The sequence below is a fragment of the Rhopilema esculentum genome, chromosome 6 (assembly GCF_057945365.1).
Source record: "Rhopilema esculentum isolate cy_ngs chromosome 6, ASM5794536v1, whole genome shotgun sequence".
Taxonomy (NCBI): Eukaryota; Metazoa; Cnidaria; class Scyphozoa; order Rhizostomeae; family Rhizostomatidae; genus Rhopilema; species Rhopilema esculentum.
The window spans coordinates 3,952,576-3,972,518 of NC_142820.1; the positions used below are offsets into that span (position 1 = coordinate 3,952,576).

The 19,943-nt window shown below is 36.7% G+C and overlaps 2 protein-coding genes across 4 annotated transcripts in view; both read left to right on the forward strand.

The window, feature by feature from the left end:
• LOC135685981 (uncharacterized) overlaps nucleotides 1-1,989 on the forward strand; it is a 42,912-nt gene extending 40,923 nt beyond the window's left edge. The window contains exons 23-25 of the mRNA XM_065202106.2: nucleotides 340-584; nucleotides 1,041-1,089; nucleotides 1,675-1,989. Coding sequence (XP_065058178.2) covers nucleotides 340-584; nucleotides 1,041-1,089; nucleotides 1,675-1,741 — 361 coding nt within the window. The 3' untranslated portion in view covers nucleotides 1,742-1,989. The remainder of the gene's footprint in view (nucleotides 1-339; nucleotides 585-1,040; nucleotides 1,090-1,674) is intronic.
• Nucleotides 1,990-4,277: 2,288 nt separating this feature from the next.
• Nucleotides 4,278-18,741, forward strand: LOC135686836 (kelch-like protein 5). Of its 3 annotated transcripts, none has more exons than XM_065203191.2 (7): nucleotides 4,278-4,437; nucleotides 10,467-11,367; nucleotides 12,053-12,193; nucleotides 12,683-12,863; nucleotides 14,075-14,274; nucleotides 14,766-15,110; nucleotides 16,473-18,741. In XM_065203191.2, exons 2-6 carry the CDS (start codon nucleotides 10,503-10,505, stop codon nucleotides 15,089-15,091), a joined length of 1,713 nt encoding a protein of 570 aa, XP_065059263.2. In that variant the 5' UTR covers nucleotides 4,278-4,437; nucleotides 10,467-10,502; the 3' UTR covers nucleotides 15,092-15,110; nucleotides 16,473-18,741. The 3 variants fall into 3 exon arrangements, with proteins under 3 accessions (XP_065059263.2, XP_065059262.2, XP_065059264.2); XM_065203190.2 differs by having other exon boundaries at nucleotides 4,280-4,437; nucleotides 10,470-11,367; nucleotides 16,473-18,739; XM_065203192.2 differs by lacking the exon at nucleotides 4,278-4,437 and adding an exon at nucleotides 4,447-4,570 and having other exon boundaries at nucleotides 10,470-11,367.
• Nucleotides 18,742-19,943: the final 1,202 nt, after the last annotated feature.

Genomic DNA, 19,943 nt, shown 5'->3' on the forward strand with positions numbered 1-19,943 from the left:
AGCTACAATGCCAACAGTTACTTGATACAACCAGCAATTTGCGTTGTGTTTTTATGTTTTTCTTCTAGATTCCCGAATCCTGCTACTTCCACCCCCTTTCCATCCTGCTACTTCCACCCCCTTTCCAGTCAAAGCAATGTTGAGGGTCTAGGAAACTATTATCCAACTCACACGAAAAAATGTACCCCCAATCTTCTACGTCATTTATAATAAAACGATCTTTTTACCCGGGGGAACGAGGAATGGCCGAATTCGCCCTTGAGAATTAACGTTGTTGTTCCAAGACTTTAGACAGGAATGACACTATTTAAATGACACTGTCAAACATCTGATTCATAGGAGCACCGGGACACCCTCACCGATGTCACCAACGTCTTCTCATACGGGCAGCGTTGCATCTTTCGGCAGTGCTAACAGTTCAATAAGCAATGGAAGTTATGAGAAAATGCTGACTATGGGGCAGATGGTGCCCATTCAGACTGAAATGTTCGAGCGAATGCAACAGTATTTTACGTATACAAAATATCTTCTTCACGGACATCGGATTTGGGACGATGCAGATTCTTTAGTGACTCAGTGTCAAGGTAAGCCTCCATTATTTTAACCTTTGCATTGTCATTGATGGTTATTAGTGTATCTATACATTGATGCAATGGCATCCCAACATCAGTATCTACCCGTATCGAGTATAGAAATACGGTATTTTATCCCATCGTCAAATGTTTTCAATCAGCTGATGCCAGTCAAAGTACGTATTCAGATTGTGTCCAGAATATTTGGTTTTGGAATTGTTCCTTTTTCGTCTATTTATTTCTTCATTTGCTGATTGGGGGGGGGGGGGGGGGTTTCAAATATTTTGAAGAAAACTTGCTGCACTAGAGACAAGTCTGTTTTTAGCCTCTAGCTGCACATGCTTGTTAATTCTGATCAAATAAACTTTTAACATAATTCATTTTGCCCCAAATGTTAGACTGGGTTTCTTAAATTGCTTGGTTGCAATAGGATGAAAAAAATACGTTTTTGGTTGTTATTTATTTTAGAATTTATAAACAGCGTGTCACGCCGAGTTGGTGCGATAAACATTCAAAGGTTTGTAGCATGTTATTTTTCACTGTACATTTCATTTGTTATCTTTATGAAGGCGCATTTCCAGTAGAACTCGCATATAAAGTATCTCATGGCTCAAGTTTTCGTTCAAATCGAGTGGTAGGCTTGTGAGCGTATCTCTTCTCAGTGCTGCGGTGGGTTCCAAGTCAGGACCAACCCGTTATATTTCTCACTGTCATTTAAAAGCCAAAAATGAAATTTAAACATATTGTAAAATGCTTTGCTTGTAAGCGAGTACTAGAAAAGCATACAATTTCGTATGATGATAGAGTCATTTGTAAATATCGCGAATTGAAGTTGCGATAAACTGCATATCCATGAGATGGTAAACTGCAGAATCCTAGAAGGTCTTAGCAACAACTCTTTTCTACATACGGCATTAACAAACTTCTCAGTGGCTGGTCACTTGCGCACCAAGCAATTTTGGTTTTGTTCATGGTCCTAGAAATACATCAGTGTTATTACACCGTACAATTTTTGACGCGATTGGCTTTCTCTCTCACGTGATGCCTTCTTGAGATATTTTATTGGCTTAATTAATTGATGTTTTTTTAATTTTTTTTGTAGCTCGATGTTACATTTAGTGGATTACATAAGCACCGGACTTGACGTCATAAAAGACAGTGAGAATTGATGATATTTACCTGAAGAAGAACTTTTGTATACCAGATTCGAATTGTGAGCAACTTTAGGGTGGAATGTGGAACTTGTCTTACAGAATTTCCACTGCTCGTTAAACGGAAGTAGCCTTAATTAATCTTAGAGAACGATAGTTTTGAAGTATTTTATCTGGTAGCTGTATGCTATGCCTGTTGGATTTAACTACAATAGGAAGTCAAGAGTTTTCCTTTATCAATCAAAAGCTATGAATTTTTCAGATTACCTCGTGTTGTTTTCTCGTGAGTGCTCTTTTCCAGTGACTGAAAAAACGAATACTGATAGATAATTCAATAAGCTAGTTGTCATACATGGCAAGGAGTTGGTTGCTTACCATAAACGATATTTTGATCTTCCAAGGGTCACAGTCAGAAAAATAGGGGGCAAGCTGTGTTCCTTGTCCAGATTCGACATGTCTGCTTTTTTAAGTACTACATTTTTGTACTGTACGGAAATTAGAGAGTTTAGATAGTCATTCAGTCAAAGTTCATTTTAATTATCAATAATGTCAGCTTTAAATCCAAGATAAATGCAATATTTCGCTTTAAACATATTATTTCCCATCTGTCCCTTCTCACGGTTCATCGCAAGCTCCGGCCAAAGCAGGGGACTGGGACTAGTAGCTCTCGTTTTTCTCTGACGTCATTTAAGTCGTTTGACTATTTATTTTGAAAATGTACACCTAATTGATAAAGACGTTTTCCCGAGCCCACTGCGACCCTGAACAAGGGTATGAATGAGCTACGGTCCAGCCGTCCGTTTTTAATTGTTTCACAATTTCCTTTCAAGACGTTTTTAAATAACCTTAGGGACATTTATCCTATATCAAATTTCTTCTGTCATGAAACTTGGTTTCTTGCTCAAATTTTAGATGAGCTCTCGAAAATTTTGCGCTGAATTTGCATGAAAACTAGACATATGTTTTAATGCGCCGAAATTTACTATGTTAAAAAGTACTCGAAAAGGAAAATAAATTAAATAAAACAAATCTTAAGGTCGAAAACTTATTTCAATAAAATCTTTCATCGATCGCAGGGTTACCAAAGACTTTTGTCAAGCATTGTAGCAGTGTTAGAAAATTTTTGCTTAGGCACAGAAATAACACTGTTTATCAACCTAATATACTAGCTCGCTACTATGACTGAAATATTTTATTTCTTAGAAATTCTATTTGGATACAGTTAGTTTTATTTCAATTTCCACTGCATACGATCCATGAATAAAACGATACAAACAGTTAACTAAACTACGAGAATATTAAGTATCAATACAATCATTCTAGGAAATTAGTACATCATTTTTAAGGAACCTCAAGGCTCAAAGAAAGGAAGAAAGAGGGATAATTTTTCTCAACACATTCATATTTAAACAAAGTTATCAAATTAGGTCAGAAATAACACGTGTAGAATATGGAGTTATATATTGAAATAAAATCGCCCTTCTAGCTCTTTCCTGTCACAAAACACTGGACCGATAATTGTTTTGCACGAAAGACCCCAAACTAACATACCGTATTGTAGGAAAAGTGAAAATAAAAAGTTTCAACGACAGGCCGAAAAGTATGTTTGGTGTAAAGGTATGATTTGCTCTGTTTTATTTGAGAACTGGCCACAAGTTCTAGCCAGTTTTTCAAATACGAAACATGATTCTTCCCTGACAGATTTTCATCCAAATGAACACCAAGAGATTTAACTTTGATGAAATTTCTTTATGAATATCTCATTAAACATCTTATAAAAGAAAAAAAAGTCCCGTTAACGCATCATCATGAAGTTAAAAATATCTCATTTAAGAATGAAAATAACAGATATTTTCCTTACGCTATTCTACATAGGCAATTAAATTGAAGTTTAATCTGGATGTTCTTAACTTTTTCTAAAATATAAGGCTGGATTGTTCTTAATTTGTTCTTAACTTACTAGGAGGTGTGACCAGTGCAATTTCTAGTTAGTGTTTTCTAGGGGGGGGGGGGGGGGGGGGGCTGGGTGTTCAGGCCTCACTTGAAACAAGTGAGTGAAACACCCTTTAATGCCGCAAAGTTTGGAAATTAACCGAAAAAACTTGTATAGAAAAAGAATTTTTCAAAATTACATTTTACAGCTCAGCCAAAGCTGGTTCTTAATTTGTTCTTAACTTTTGGCCATTTTTTAGGCTCGTATATTTATGAAAATTGTTCTTATAAAAAAGAATATAGTTCTATTTATGACACGCCCATACTCCTATTGTCAAGTAATAACAATTTTTGCCCAGACATAACCAGTAGTTCGACTCAAGCAAACAAAGGAGCAAAAAAAATATTGATAATCACACTGACATTTTCAAAAGTTTAGCTCTATGTATACGTTATGCTACCTATAAAATTTCCGAAAGTGGACCTATAAATTTAACTCCCCTCCCCCCTCCAAACGCAGGAGAAATTAAGTACAACTGTTCTTGAAAAGGAGAGGGAGTTCAATAGAGGTTGTATTGTGACAAGCATTTGGTGTTTCATTGTTGCTGTAAATTGCTCTTTGTTCCGCGTTTTATTGTGGTCGCTGCTTTATCAGTGTTGTTGAAAATTCTTTCTGGTCGGCATCATAACAAAGAAGGAATCGAAGAAGGGGACGTTTCCGCTCAAATATCATTGTTTTCCGGCGAAATTATCGACGAACATTGCAAACCCAACTTTTATGAGTATGTATCTTACATTTCATGCAAATTTATAGGTGGTTTGGTAGGCATTCGTCCTCGTTCTTCAGAAAGCTTTTCCGTGGCATTTGCCTGTTGCCTCTCTGCTACACCGTTCCAGCAAAACGGAAGTCTGAAGGTATATTCAAGCAAAATTGTGAATCAATACACGAGTATTGCATCCAGCTAAGTACGATAGTGTCATTTTAAGTTTAGTGTCAATGTTTAAATCCATAAAGCCATTGTTTGTTCAACTTGTATCGGAAGCTCAGTGGGAAGGACGGCCTAACCAAAACATTCATATGGCATTCAATGTGATGTGGTTATAATGCTTTTCACTGGCCAGTCCCGAAGATGTTTTTCACTTATTATCTCAAAGATTTTAATTTTTAGAAAGAAATTAGAATGATTCTGGCTACAAATTGTGTTGCAAATGTCACCCAAGCGAGCTTTTTATTTCGCACATTGCTATGTCATGCTGGTCCAAAAGAATGTATCTCTCAAAGAATGCGGTATTGATATAATTGCCGAGAAAACCTAAACTTATGGACTGTTCATGTCGTCCCTTTGCGGGTCAAACCTTGATAATATATTCAACGATTCTCAATTTTCTTACAAAACAATGAATAAATTAGAAAATAGCTAACTTTTTGTTATCAACAAGGGGGCTTCCTTAGATCCCCTGAATTGTTAGCAGACCTTGAAAGTCTGTTCTGGTACTTTAAAAAGTCTAAAACAGGATGACACAGTTCAGTTCAGTTCAGTTCATATAATTTTAAATTCCACTACATACAAATTTTGTCAAAACATTAGAATAAACTATAGGTTACAAGTTACAATACAAGTTTAAAGACTAAACATAACTAACAGAAAAAATAGAAAATTTACATGAAGAGGAATTTTTAAGGAGGAGGTCTCTCAGTAGCAAAGCTAATCGAGGAGAGGCATTCCCCTATGGGAAAATTTTAATTGATGAATATAACTAAGAAACGTTTTGAGGAAAATAGTTATCATTACTATCTATAAGCTGCTACAATAATTATTTTCAAAAAGAAAGGCTTCGAGTCTTTGACGAAAGATATGAACAGATGGTGACCGTTTAATATCTAAAGGAATTTCATTCCAGCCTTTTGATCCATGTTGATGTATAGATCTGAGACCATATTGATTGGTATTTTTTTGAGTTAAAACATATTGTCCTTGCGAGCCTGTTGTGTACCATATTGATGTGTGGACGCCACAGATTTAAACAAGTTGTGGAAACAAGTAGGGGATATTTTATTGACAGATTCATACACAAAAGTCAAAAGTTTAAGTTGAAAGAGATCATGCAGTTTTTAGATTTTCAAACTGTAAAAGATAGGAGTTGAGTGCGAAGTAAACACAACAAAGCCAGTTTAAAATGAATGTCAATGGACTAGTTTATTTTTTCCATTCAGGTTCACTTCCTGCATATATTTTATTTGCCACATGCCTGAACATGAAATCCTTCTGCAATTATATACAAGCAGTGGCACATGGAAAGAATGAATGGGTGGTTCAGACCCCACCATTTTTCAAATGCCCAGTCTTTTAGATTTGCCAAAAATGCAAAGATCTTGGTGGATAATTTGTTTTCTCAATGTTTACAATATTGTGACAAATTTAAAGAAAAGTTCAAAAGATTCCTCAAATATACCCATCCACTAACTGTGCACTTTTCAAAGAAAAGAAAACAGGGAAAAACCTTGATGACAGCTTCATTCATAAAAATTCTTACTCTCATGTATGTCACTGACAATATTGCATTATTTTTACTATTTTTTCAACTTTGAGATCACTTTTTTCAAAAACCCTAGATTTTTCAGGAAAAATTTGCAATTCCAAGACTTTGAAATCTGAATAGTTTTAGACATAAAGCTGGTAACCACAGCTGATGACATGTAGGGACAGACAATTGTACAGATGAACCAGTCTGCAGAGAAGCAAATGCAGGCATGAGATTAGTTTAGAGTGTGAGATTGAGAAGAGATTTGAAATTGCCCATCCAATCAGCAATTGTATTATGGCATCATAATTATACTTGCATACCCTTTGATTGTTAAAACCAAATTTGTATGAGATCTTGTTTAGAACTGTCATACCTAGCAGACTGACAAGCAATCCTGTTATTATTTGGCATCAAAGTCTAAAATATGAGTTGCTGATAAGGACAAACCATTCAAAATCTCAAAGTCTAATACTTTTTCTTGAATCATTTGAAACACATCATAGCTTATTATTTCACTTCCCAACAACTTTGGGGATTGAACAAGACACTATTGTGAGAATGCCTATTTCAGTAACTGTTTTAGCTAATGCATTGAATGGCTGCTACTGACACATATGAGACTGGTGCAGCAGCAACCTATATGTCACACATTTTTCATGCAATTGTAGCTTGATCACTGTTCAAAGAAGGAGAAAAAGAGAGTTGAAATAACATGACTGTACATGTTTTATCTTTGTTGAAATACCTGTGAGTTCAGTTTGACCATCCACATGCCCATGCTTAGACCTTTTTTGCAAGATTTATTTTAGTTGACAAATTTAACAACATTAAGTTTCAAATTTAGTCCAATCAAATTTTCTTTAAATCTTTGTTCAAATTGCAATAATGCATTAGAATCCTATATGATTATAGGATTTCAACTCTGTTTTTTTACCAATAGTAAAATACCTGGTTGATTTTAGATGTAACCGAAATAACATGAGTTTTTATATTATTTGCTAAACTTGATGAAGAGCAGTGTTTGTATTGAGAAATATGGCATGGTTTCTTTACTTTAAGCACTATCTACTCTTGACCTTGTTTGGTGAAGATTAGTCCATTCTTGATACCATTAGCGCTATTTTTTCCACATATGTGCTTCAATGTCTGCAGACCTGTATAAATTATCACATTTATTAAGACCTAATTCAATACACTGTAGCCTTAGCTGCAAATAGTGTGTATGCACTGTTTCTTGGTGAATGCTTCAATCTACTTTTCTTTTTTGTTACCAAAGCACACAATAATGGAACCCACAATTAGATTATTACTTCAGTAGGAACAAACCCCTTGTCTTATGGAAGCAAGTTTCAAAGGTTTATATTTCAAGTACTCTATCGAAAAAAAGTTGCAATTATCAAATATTGTATGAATTACAGGAAAAGAGCTAATTCTTTATTGTGAATGAACAAGTTAGTCTTTGAAAAGTTTTATTTCTTTGCTTACATTCTTTGCAGGGAGATTTTTGCTTTCAGTTTGCTACTGGTTTAACTAAATAAGCAATGCTAAATCTCAGTAGTCTGACTCATTTTGTTAATTATTGAATTTTTGATTAAATTTATTTAGTACAGTATATTAATTCTACTAGAATTATGCTATTGGGTGTATAGAACAGGACGGTTCTAAGTTGCTACTCTGAGTTTCATGCTTAATGTGATCATCAGGCAACAGTTGAAGCTACTTGGTCTATGGTTGTTATTGCCCGCAACTCGCGCGCGATAGCGCGCGAGTGAAGGGCTTATAGTCTGCCCCGCGTATAAGTAGCATATGGAAGCTTCAGTTCATGTTGTCAGCACTTTTTCAGCAGATTTTGTCACTTTTCTGCTGCCATGACAACTGTCAATCAATTTCATTGTCAATCAATCGGCTTTGTCGAGGAGGTCGTTAACCGCCACCTCTTTGTGCGGAAGGGAATTATCTTCGGAGCGTTGCTCTGCCAAGACTCTGTTAAAGGCCTTCGGTTTTTTGGCACGAAAACGGTGCTGCATCACAGCTCGGTTCTCCACAATGGATGGAAGTTTTGATTCGAAGTTTTGGGAATCAAAACCAGTCGAATGCCACACTTTTCTCCCAAAAACTCGAGACCGTACGAGCAAAAGTTATGATTGTCGTGATTATCGAAAAATAAATGTCAAACCCTCGAAAAACTTCATGATTTTCAAAAGGGCGTTGGACTTAAATCAAAGGCAAACTGAAAACCAAAAATTCTTGATAAAAAGAATAGTTTAGCTTCAACTAGAGCAGCTGTTTTTATAGAATTGTGAAAACCCAAGATGGTGTCTTCTTCGAATATCCTGACCTACATTTTCAAAACAATCATTATCAAGGAACTAATTGTTTGCGGGCAGTACTAGCAAGAGCTATTTCTAGTTATATTTAGTTGTTATGTCTCTGGATGTATCGGCGTTAGTTCTACTAGAGTTCTATTAGAAATCTACTAGAATTATAACCCTACAACGTTGTAGTCCTGTTCAGTTTCGGTTTGTTTTCACTAAAGATATTGTATTTGAGAAGCATCATTTTTAAAAAAATACACAAGAATTTATGATTGAGCTTGCGCCTTTAGCATTGATAAAGTTTGGTTTTATCTCTTTTGATAACCGATATTGCATTTCATAGTACGTAGACATTTTAAAATAGAATTTGGTTTCAGTAAACCTTGTTTATCAGTGGAATAAAGGTACAGAAAACCTAACAAATTTGCTCCATGGTTGGTCTATCAGGGGGCCATGGTGTGTCAAGGGGGCCATGGTGTGTCAAGGGGGCCATGGTGTGTCAAGGGGGCAAAGCCCTCTCTCGGAAACTCTCTTTCTTGAACACTCGTTTTTACTGTTACATTAAATGCATCCTCGGCATCACAGAGAATTCAGTAACTCTGTTGCATCTAAGCTAGGTAATTGCAAGTTAAAAACCCATCGCTTTGACCAATTACCAACCCTTAGCCTCCCTATAATGGCATCTGAACGTATCTTCTATTTGGCGGTCACAAGCAGTGCGCGGTCCTAGATTCTGTTACATCCCATTCAAGAAACTAGTTCTGTTACAACCTAAATTAGTGTGGGGCTGCAGCTCCCTTGCGCTCTAGGAAACTGCCAGATGCACGAAGAGATAGCGAGATGTTATACTTGCGAGGGAGATCTCGCTCTCTTTCTGCCAGCACTTGTGGCAACTCCTTTTGTGCGCGGATTTCCTCGGTTTGATAATAAACGCTAGACTGTTTCGCGATTAAGATGAATGGCGTGGGCGCCGGCTTTGGGTGTGATGATTCCGTATAAGCGTAGAAGCATTACGGAGCGGGAACCTTCTTTGTGCCTGATGAAGACAATTGGCTTTTCACAAATTTCTTACGCATAAAACTTCCTCAAATCAATGTAGATTTGCTTGGTATCTTGTTAGTTTATCTTATATTTAATTACAGGCTTGAATCACGATCACAAGCTGTTCAAAGCAGTCACAAACTGCTTTCCAACGCTCTTTCTACGGGTTAGGGTTCTTGATAGTTAATACTCTTTAATTTCAGCTCTTCAAATTTTGTGACTTTTTCTTTCATTTATGTTTTTGTTTAATGTTTGTGTGTTTCTAGCAAGAATTTCTAGATACACTATTTATAAGAACAAATTAAGAACAATCCAGACTCAGATTTTTCAAAATATTAAGATCAGCTAGCCTGAACTACAATTTGCTGGTTCTTATAAAAAAGGAGTGTAAATGAATCCTAGAGATAAATTAATAAAATGAGGTCCTATAGAGCGCAGTCAACTGGATACGCCAAGACCTTCTCCGCTAGAAAGCAGGAGGTTAGTTTGCATTCCAGTTTTGAAAGGTATAGAAAACGTTTTTATGAACAAACCTCTTTTGACTGAATCCATCGAAGTGTTTGGATTATCATTTGTAATTAAAAGACTGCTTGTTGCCTTTGAAGATTAATTAGTGGTCAGTGGTCTATACCATGCTTTCCTGTTTCTTTTTAAAAATTGCCATATGTTGTAATGTGTCCTAGCCAAAACTCGTAAAATCACTGTCTGTTGTAGACTCTGTTTGTAAGCACCCACAAGCTAGAAATTAAGCTCGATGGTTCTGTTTTCCCTGACGTTTAAACGTTTGACGGCTTGTAGGATGCATTGTATAGTATCTTCTTGGCGCCTTTATGGATTAGGCCTTTTTAAAATGATTTTGCCAACCAGATTCCGCGTTACAGCTAGTACGAAGAAAACCAGGTTGTTAAATGTCATTCTTTTTTTACCAGCAGCTTTAACAAGAATGGTCCTGCTGCCTTGAAGAGATGGATTGTGCGTCTGTGGATAAAGTGATCCATCGCTCGGAAATTCGGATTAAAGAATCTTTCAGGAAAATGGCAGAGTTTCGGCAGCAAGGCCAGTTCACTGATGTAGTTCTTGTTGCCGGAGATAAAGAGATCAAGGCACATAAAATCGTTATATGTTCCTTATGTGACTATTTCAGTGCCATGTTCACAGGAGAGCTAGCAGAGACACGTCAAAATGTTGTGACGATAAATAATATCGAACCAGAGGCGTTGGAAGCACTGATAAATTATGCTTATACTTCTGAGCTGGAAATAAGAGTTGACAATGTCGAGAGCCTTCTTGCATCCTCGTCTATACTTCAAATAAAGGATGTCAGGGACGCATGTTGTGAATTTATGAAAAGTCAATTGCACCCGTCCAATTGCTTAGGTATCAGAGCCTTTGCAGATGCGCATAGCTGCGAGCAATTGTTCTCCATTGCGGATAAATATACTCAAGACCATTTCTTGGATGTTTGTAAAAACCAGGAATTTTTTTTGCTAAATAGTGGCCAGCTATGTGATATTTTAGTAGGGGAAGACATTAATGTGACAAGCGAGGAGCAAATATTTTCCTGTGTTTTGAGCTGGATAAATCATGATTACGAGGCTAGAAAGTCTGCTATCGGGGACATTTTAATGCACGTTCGTCTGCCTCTTTTATCACCGAAATTTCTAGTGGATGAAGTGGCCCGATTTCCCGCCATTGCAGAGAACGCTTTTTGCAAAGACTTACTTTTGGAGGCCATGAAATACCACCTTGTCCCAGAGAAACGAGAGGAGCTTACAATCTTGAAAGCCAAGCCCAGGAAAGGGACTGTTGGTGTTCTTTATGCCATTGGTGGTTAGTTGATTTTTTTATATATAACGCTGATTGTCCAAGAACCATATCTGTTTATCCCTTGTCTGTTTAGGCAAAACAGTTAAACACTTGTTTAAGCATTTGACATTTAAGTAGACATCAAATATCAAACAAATTTTTATTCTCATTTTCACCTTCGCTTAACAATTAAATTTCAGTGTTATCTGACAGAAAAAGAATTTAATGCCTTGCCAGAAAGATTGAATCGAGTATTCTTTTTAGACAATTTTTAGAAAATCATTTCATGATGCGAAACCTTTTAACTTGTGATTTGAACGCATGTGGTTTTTTTAGATCTTTTTCTATTTAGTATATGCTTTAGTATCAGGACCCTATTGATAACAGTATATCTAGTACCGAAAGGTTACCCTGTTAAAACATTCGATTATTATTACCATTTTTGATGAAAAACTTGGAAAGTATGCTTCGATCTTGAATTAGCAACTTCTATAACATTTTATCAGGGACATTCGACATCATGGCACATCTTTGAACGATCAAGGCATAAGAATAGATGCCATTTCAACTTTCTACATAGGAATGCCAGAAATTAGTAATAGCACTGATGAACTACATTCATTGTACTACAAGCAATTGTACTGCATCATTATTGCAGTTATGTTAGTCGCTAAAAGCTATTTATCAATATTCCGTTGTTTCGTTTCAGGTATGGATTCTTTAAAAGGCGCTTCGTTATGCATTGAGGAGTACAACCCTCGTTCCAATGTTTGGAAGCAAGTGGCTACCATGGCAACCCGTCGGTTACAGTTTGGTGTTGCTGTTCTTGATAATAAACTATACCTCACCGGTAAGACCTTTGGGCAAAGACACATTCAGACGCAAGGTCACAAACAGAGTCTTAGACTGAAATAGATTCGAATTTTGAAATTGGAATTCTTGTTAGCTCATTGGCTAATCCATCTTATAAATTGCTATTTTCTTTATCATCTGGATGTCCCAGCATAACGATTGATATACAGCTTTATATCCATTTAAAATAGTATATTTAATTGGGATTATAATATTCCTTAGCTACATCCTGATCAGAGAGCACTTTTGGCTTGCTAGTTGCCTTGCCATTGTGATTCCAGTCTGACTGTGTTTGGAGTTATGTAACAATGCATTTATATATCTCAGTCTGTTTCTTTGTATATAAGCTACATTTTCTAACTGTGTGATCTATGCTAAAACTGGGACCCTTTTTAGCCAGCTTAGTTTTAAAGCATTTTATGCAGTCCCGTAAATAGTGACTGGTTCTCCTTTATACAAATCATGATAAGGCCTCAATTGATCCTAGGTGGAAGGGACGGCCTTAAGACGCTGAATAATGTTGAATGCTATGACCCAAAGACATGTGAATGGACGACTCTTGCACCCATGCTGACCCATCGACATGGAGTTGGTGTCGCTGTTTTGGGTGGTCCCATTTATGCAGTTGGTGGACATGATGGATGGTCTTACCTCAATACAGTTGAGAGGTACGTTAAAATTTTTTAAGGTGAATCCCATGTCTAAGCAACTCAAAAGTCTGAGAAGAACAAGCCTGTTATTTTTCAGGGGATTCCACCAGACTTTTCATTATCTAATACTTCAATCCAGTCTCAGTTTGTTTCAATATAAATGTTTTCATATTATATTTAATTTAAGCTTTCGTTATTGGTTTTAACAACAAAGCCAATTTCCCTTTTCAATAGAGCTCGTTTAAGAAACTTTAGTACTCGGGAAGTTTCCAGCTACAAATGTTTTGGCTAATCATTTCAGCAAAATTTATTGATTGACAACTTCTCGTCTCTAACGTGATCTATTGATTTTATCTAGAGACGTATTTATGTTGAATGCAGTTGCAGCTGTTGAATTTCGTGGGAATTTGCTTTGGGGCTTATTACAAGAGCATAAAAAAACGCGTATGCTGCGTGAGGTTGATCCTCTTCGCAAGGTTTCTAGGCATCTTCCATTTTTCAGCAAAAATCGGCTCTTTGTTTTGCAATAACTTATCAATATTCAAGTAAAAACACCTTTAAGTTTTTCAGAAAGTTGTAAATACGCTATACGCTTTTCACCACCAACTGTTTGCTGGTGATTTCATCAGAAAATGTATTTGGCTCCCAAGAAAATGTGTTTGATATATTCAATATTATGCCTATCAAATACCACATTTTCATAGCATGTGTTAGTATATTGATGAAATATTGAATACCAATTCCTTTTTTTACAGTCTTCGAAAGCCAAGCTGCTTTTGAATTATTGATCACGAAAATTATAACACTTTTGAACCGGGATGATCAAGAGAATTGAAGTACAAAATTGTTAATTCAAAGAAGCTTAATTCAGTTCATCGTTTGCGGTTAATTGTGGAGAACCAAAAACCTTACCAATAATTTAAGTCAATAATTTCTAAAGAAAAAAGGAGTAGACGCCAGTAAACAACCCAAAAATTGATCCTTTCACAGTGTCACGTGCTCGTTAGAACTTGTCTTCTTTACTGATTTTAAAAGGCAATTTCTACCTCTGGATCAAAATCTTCTAATTGAAAGAAAAAAATATGCGCAAATTAATAATTTAAAATTGTAAGTAACACAAATAGAAGACAAGTCAATATTTTTCGAAAGCTAAGTCCAACAAAACATACTTTTAACGTATAAAAGCCATTTATTATCACAGCACATGACAATTTTTTTCATCATTGCAGATATGATCCCCAAACTGGACAGTGGAAGTTTGTTGCCCCGACGAACACCCCCAGAAGTACAGTGGGTTGCGCTGTTTTAGAAGGGAAGCTGTACTCGGTGGGTGGTCGAGATGGATCATCCTGTCTTAGCTCTGTCGAAGTATACGACCCATACACTGACAAGTGGTCCATGGCTGCACCTATGCTGAAGCGCCGAGGAGGTGAGCGAGCTTGTTCCTAGAATAAGAGGAGATAATGAAAAGGGCCCGGGGCGCAATTCCTAGAAGATTTATTGGATATGCATATTTCATGCATGTTGTGCGTAATTGCCTAGTTTTATCTAAGTGTAGTTTTAGTTTAAATCATTTAATCATAAACTTTTCCTGCCTACGCTAAGACTCCTGTTTGACTCTACTTAGGTATCGAATTTGTAGGCAGACAAAACTCGTCAAAGCAAGAACTCTTCTACGGTATATCTAGCCTTCGCCATATGTCTATGACCAGAGAGGTTATTTTTTGTTTCCTTTGAGGCAAAGAAAGTCGTGTAAGAAGTATAAAAAAATTTGATATATATCTAAACCAAAATGTTTATTTAATTAGCAGGCAATTTTTGAGCGAATCTCTTGACAGCGAAAGGTGAGACAAAAATAATTCCCTACCATTGACTGTTAAGTCTCTAGAGTCTGCTAATTCTACGACCATATCATTTTAGGAGTTGGTGTTGCCGTCTTAAATGGCTATCTCTACGCCCTTGGTGGGCATGACACGCCATGCAGTCAAGACATCTCGAAGCAGTTCAGCTCAGTTGAAAGATACGACCCTCTTGCAGATCAGTGGTCACTTGTTGCAGCCATGAGAAATTGCCGAGATGCTGTCGGACTCGCAGCGCTAGGAGATCGTCTCTATTCTGTAGGAGGCTACGATGGCCTCAAGTACTTGTCTGCTGTGGAGGCCTATGACGCCGAAACCGATGTTTGGGAAAAAGTTGCCCCTCTCACCATACCAAGGGCTGGAGCTTGTGTTGTTGCTGTGAAATAAGCCAGTGCTTCTACGAAAGGTGCGTCTTCAATTTATTCTATATGCTGTATAGTTGATTCACCTCACAGTTGAAGATTCCAAGTGGAAGATGAATAGAGCTATGGCAGATTGGACCTTTTTTGGCTAAGATGATTTAAGTCGCTGCCCATAGTGGCTACGTGATTTTTATGAATGTCTTGCATCCATGATAAGTAATCACAGAGAGATTTGCCAATGACCCACCAAGTACTCTCAAACAGATATGTTCTTTATAATTTACATATTTTTAACATCCATAATTGTCTGTGTTGTTTTTGTCGTAAGAAAAATCATTTTTCCTGTAGCATTTTGAATAAGAAACATTTGATAAAAAATGCGTCATGAGATGACAAAGACGGTTAGGTACCTATTAATGGCTCAATTGAGAAGAATATTTTGTTCTGTTCGGGTCTATACATGCCTTCGGTTCGTTACCCTGCGCTTTTGTCTGATATTTTTCCTCTAAAAAGTAGCTCTTAAGCACTTTGGTATTTAAGAAACCTTATAAAAACTTTATACTTGGCACTTAAACCAACAGAGTACAAATGCCAAGCATAGTTTCTTATAAAGATATGCGTAAAGACGACGTTAAGTATGGTGCTTATCTGGCATCAGGAATCGGACGTACTTTTAGTCTTAAGATGGGTATTAGGAGAGGATCATTGTGATATTTATAATGAGCGGATAGAGGGGTTTAACTTCCATTTTTTCTCAGTTTACACGCTTTTTCAAAATCGTACCGCCAAACGCCCAATTTGAATTTTGATTTTGAGCAGCACATTGATTGATTTATCAATAAAATCAACGTGTAAGATTTGTTCAAAATTATGAAGCAATATTCGACATCTTCTCTTTTCAATCAAGAACCCGTGCGCATTTGAACCAAGTTCTTTTAAAAGCCTGCTACAAAATTTAAAGCAAAGGTTTTTGCAAGAATACATTTGGACATGTCTTTAAATACAGAGGGAACCGCTAACCTCCCTTAAAAAGTGTTTGTCGAGATTGTGGTTGCAGATTTGCTAAAGCCTCGGAAATGGACTGGATTTGCCTACGAAGCTGATTGGTGGACGGAATACATTTTCTGATTAGCAGACCAATTAAGGAAATGATGCTCAACAGAACTTTTATGCAAGCCAAATTTTAAGCACTTCATTATTTGAAAACGTAGTACACCACTTAACGCGGTTTACCTTCATTTCTCCTGGCAAACGCAGTGAGAAGTAGCCCTGCTGTTGGTTATCTTGATATCAAAACGATAATCTCGATTTGCGAAACAGCATCTGCGAAACAAATTGCATGGTCAGCGAATGTTTTTGTTGAGAACCTCTCCCAATTTTGCTTCTTATACCCTTTTGTATTTCAGCACCTCCTTGTAGGCCATGTGTTTGCTGCGGCCTTGTTTTCCATCGTGTCTGTTATACTTATCCGCTGGTATGACGTCATTGGCACGAGGAAAGAGAAGCCAAAATCGGAACATTGGATTCGACCCACGAGCAGTTCAGTAAAAGTGACAGAATGCCCGATAACTGATCATATGCAGATGTATTCCTAAATTTTTTAAAGAACAAATGATAATAAATAAATTTGAAACTCATTGTAATTTATTTTACTTAACTGTTTTTCCGGCAACCTGATGTTGTCACTTGTGCATATGATAACGTTTAGATTAACCCTTGCAAGAATGGGCAATGCTTCAATCAACTTGCTATTGGTTCCATGAAAGCTTTCAATTTATTCTTATCATAAAGTGGATAGTTCACCATGAAAATCATTCACAGGACCACACGTTATTTGAATTAAAGGATATCAATTTGTCTGGAATTAGATATTTTCGACGAGAGATTGAGGGGAGGAGGGTCTAATCTCTTTTAAGTGAATTTGTGGCTGGAGATCTGAGAAATTTCAAACAGATTTGTGGAGTCATAGGGTGAGTTGCGTATTTAAATAAAGAATAGTATTGCAAAGACATGCCTGACAAGTGTTAAAGATCGAATAGTTGTTGTAGATGGAATAGTTTTGTTATATTGGCTTTGGCTATCTGTAGTTTTGTTTTCAGCCCAACCTTTTCATTATATTTGTATTGTATTGTAGATTATTTGATGTTAGTTTTACAATAGTGAATATATTCTATTTAAGACTAACATGAAGCAATTTCAAGGATTGCATAAGACAGTTCATTTACTGCAAAACGAGCATGCGCACTTGTTTTCAAGGACCCAAGTTTTGATCAAATTCTTAAATTGTCGGGTATTTTGTGCTGTCTTTATTGATTTCGGGAGTGAATTCAAGATTTTAGGCCCTTGAACACTTAATGATCTGATACCATTATTTGTAGTTCTGGCTTTTGGAATGTCAAAGGGATTTTTGAGTCGAGGGTTATGACCTGTTGTTTTGGGTACAAAATAGTCTTTCATGAAAACAGAATTAAGGTTGTTAAGTGTTTATAAACTTCGAGCGCTAGAATTCTAACTGATTGGACATGTATGGTAGTTTCTTTTGAGTTAGCAAGTAAATCTTTGTACGAAGATGAATAGTCCGAATAGGCTAGTTTTCAGTTTAGGGTACGGGTGTTAGTGACTTAAAGCTTTTCTATTTGACATTTATTCATTCCGACACAGTGCAATATGCACTTCATTCCCCTAAGGTTGCGAGTTTATAAAGTTAAAGGCTTTGCTGATATTCTGCAATGGCGCAGCGACGGGGAAGCAAAAGTTCTTTTTGAAAATTCTCTTTGAAGAAGGGTGTTTTCTGGCGTTCAAAAGGGTGTAGACCCCAAATTCCTCCTTTGCCTCCTAATCGGCTCGACTCGCCTTTGCCTCCTAATCGTACCACGCTGGCAACGCTGCTGATGTTCTGTACCGTACCTCTATTAAATTATACATCCATTGACAGTCTGCCAACTACAGAGAGTATGCTGGTCAGTTTTCCACAAACCTGTCTCTGTAGCAACTTACTGCCAACTGCGCATGAACCGTAGTCCTAGGTTAGATGATCTCCTTGATTTGTTAAGTCAATGAGCTTACAATAAGTTAGACAGGTGCAGCTGCGTAGGTGGGAAGTTTTAGAAAGCAGAGTTGATCGAAGCGGTCCAAGCTTGGAGGGGAATCCATTCCTTTCCCAAGAAAATATTGTGACCACATCCTTTGTAACGCAGTAAACCGTCCCTATTTGTAACCCTTTGTCATTTAAGGTATACCATTATCTTTGCATTGACACAGTGTGGATTTGCACTTTTTTCTCATACCAAGTTTCAAGGGGTTGGTGGGGTGTTGTTGACTGTTTGTCTTATAATGAGAGCTGTCCATTTAACGAAGATCTGTTAAACAATAGCTCTTTGCTGTATATTTTGAAAAAAACTTTCATGTCCAGTTTGAACAATTACGTAGATTAATGCTTATTATTATTATTATTATATGTTGTTGTTGTTGTTAGTATTTGCCTTACTAAGATTTGTAGTTTAGGTTTATATTTAATTTTTTAGAAAAAACGTTTTGGTGTATAAGTCATCACATAAATTAGTTTCAAACTTCAAATTGAACACTTCGTGACCATGATACCATTCAGAACCTTTGTAAGAATTTTAGCTTATTAGATTCTCTATTTAAAACTGATGTGCTACCTAAACTTACAATTAATCATTTGGTCTTTTTGTCCTAAAGGCACTTTGTCCCATCAGACCGTTCAAAGTTAACAATAGACTTTGCAGCGCGTTTATGTCCGTTGCTGATTGGATACGTAACAATAGGTCTATTGTATAGTCCAACCAATAGGATATTTAATTGGCCAGCTTTATTCACAAACTAGCAAGCTCCCTGTTAGACTGTGTTGATTCTTTCTCGGGTTACCCTGATATCTATTTAAATTCGCACTCCTCATTTCCAGCCACCCCGAAACAGATCAAAACAGCAAATATGGACGAAATGGCTAAAAAGATTGAAATCAGGTAAAAAATAGTCAATAACAAAATACCTAGTACAATTCCATTAAAATGAAATAAAAAAATAATCCTGCATTGCTCTCGAAGTGAAACAGTTCTGGATTTTCTTCGAGTCGAGCGAGAGGATCTGACCTTATATGGATCCATGAAGTGAAATTGAACAGGTCCAAGAAAAATGCTTATAAAGGGAATTAAAAATCACACGCTAGATTCTCGTTTGAAGGGACCAGGGCCGTCGAGAGGCAAGCCTTGTTGGGGGGGGGGGGTGTGGACTACCTGATTAAAAAATTTTTGCCTGAAATTCTTTATTTACTGTTACAAACCTCTGTAATACATTTTGTCAATTTAACTCTGTATGTAATTAGCAACTATTCATTTTATACGATAATAGCCGACTTTCCTAATAGTTTTGTCAAATCTCTATATTGGAAAGGGTAAAGGATATAGCTACCACCCGTACAATTTCTTCGCGGTCTTGAAAAATACCATGTTGTCAGTTACTTTTAAAGCTAGGTGACAAGAAGCACTGGTTGTCAATTAAGATCCCTCTTTCTATCTTAGCATGCCTTTTGAATGTTAGAATAAATCTGGAGCTCTTAGTGAATTGCAGTTGATGCTTCTACCGAGAAACTTTAGAGGAAATGGACACAGGACACAATTTTATCTAAAGAGGGCCTGGATTTTTAGATTTAGTGCCAACAAGAAATCTACAAATCTTCAAATCATTAGTTTGTTTACCTTCATTCATATCAAGGAATATCAGATTTGACCATACGAGCAACTACCTTTGCTTGATCATTTCCTGGCTTTATGACATAAAAGTCTCTGAAATACCTAAAGCGTTTCTTCCACCGAGTGGATTTTTCCTGAAATTTCCTATTGAGATATTATTGTGAC

What these genes read in the sequence shown, in the direction of transcription:
- LOC135686836 (XM_065203191.2), top strand. Translation starts at nt 10,503, where the DNA reads ATGGATTGTGCGTCTGTGGATAAAGTGATCCATCGCTCGGAAATTCGG. An exon ending in TAATAAACTATACCTCACCG is followed by an intron (nt 12,194 to 12,682) that starts GTAAGACCTTTG and finishes AATTGATCCTAG; the next exon opens with GTGGAAGGGACGGCCTTAAG. An exon ending in TACCTCAATACAGTTGAGAG is followed by an intron (nt 12,864 to 14,074) that starts GTACGTTAAAAT and finishes TCATCATTGCAG; the next exon opens with ATATGATCCCCAAACTGGAC.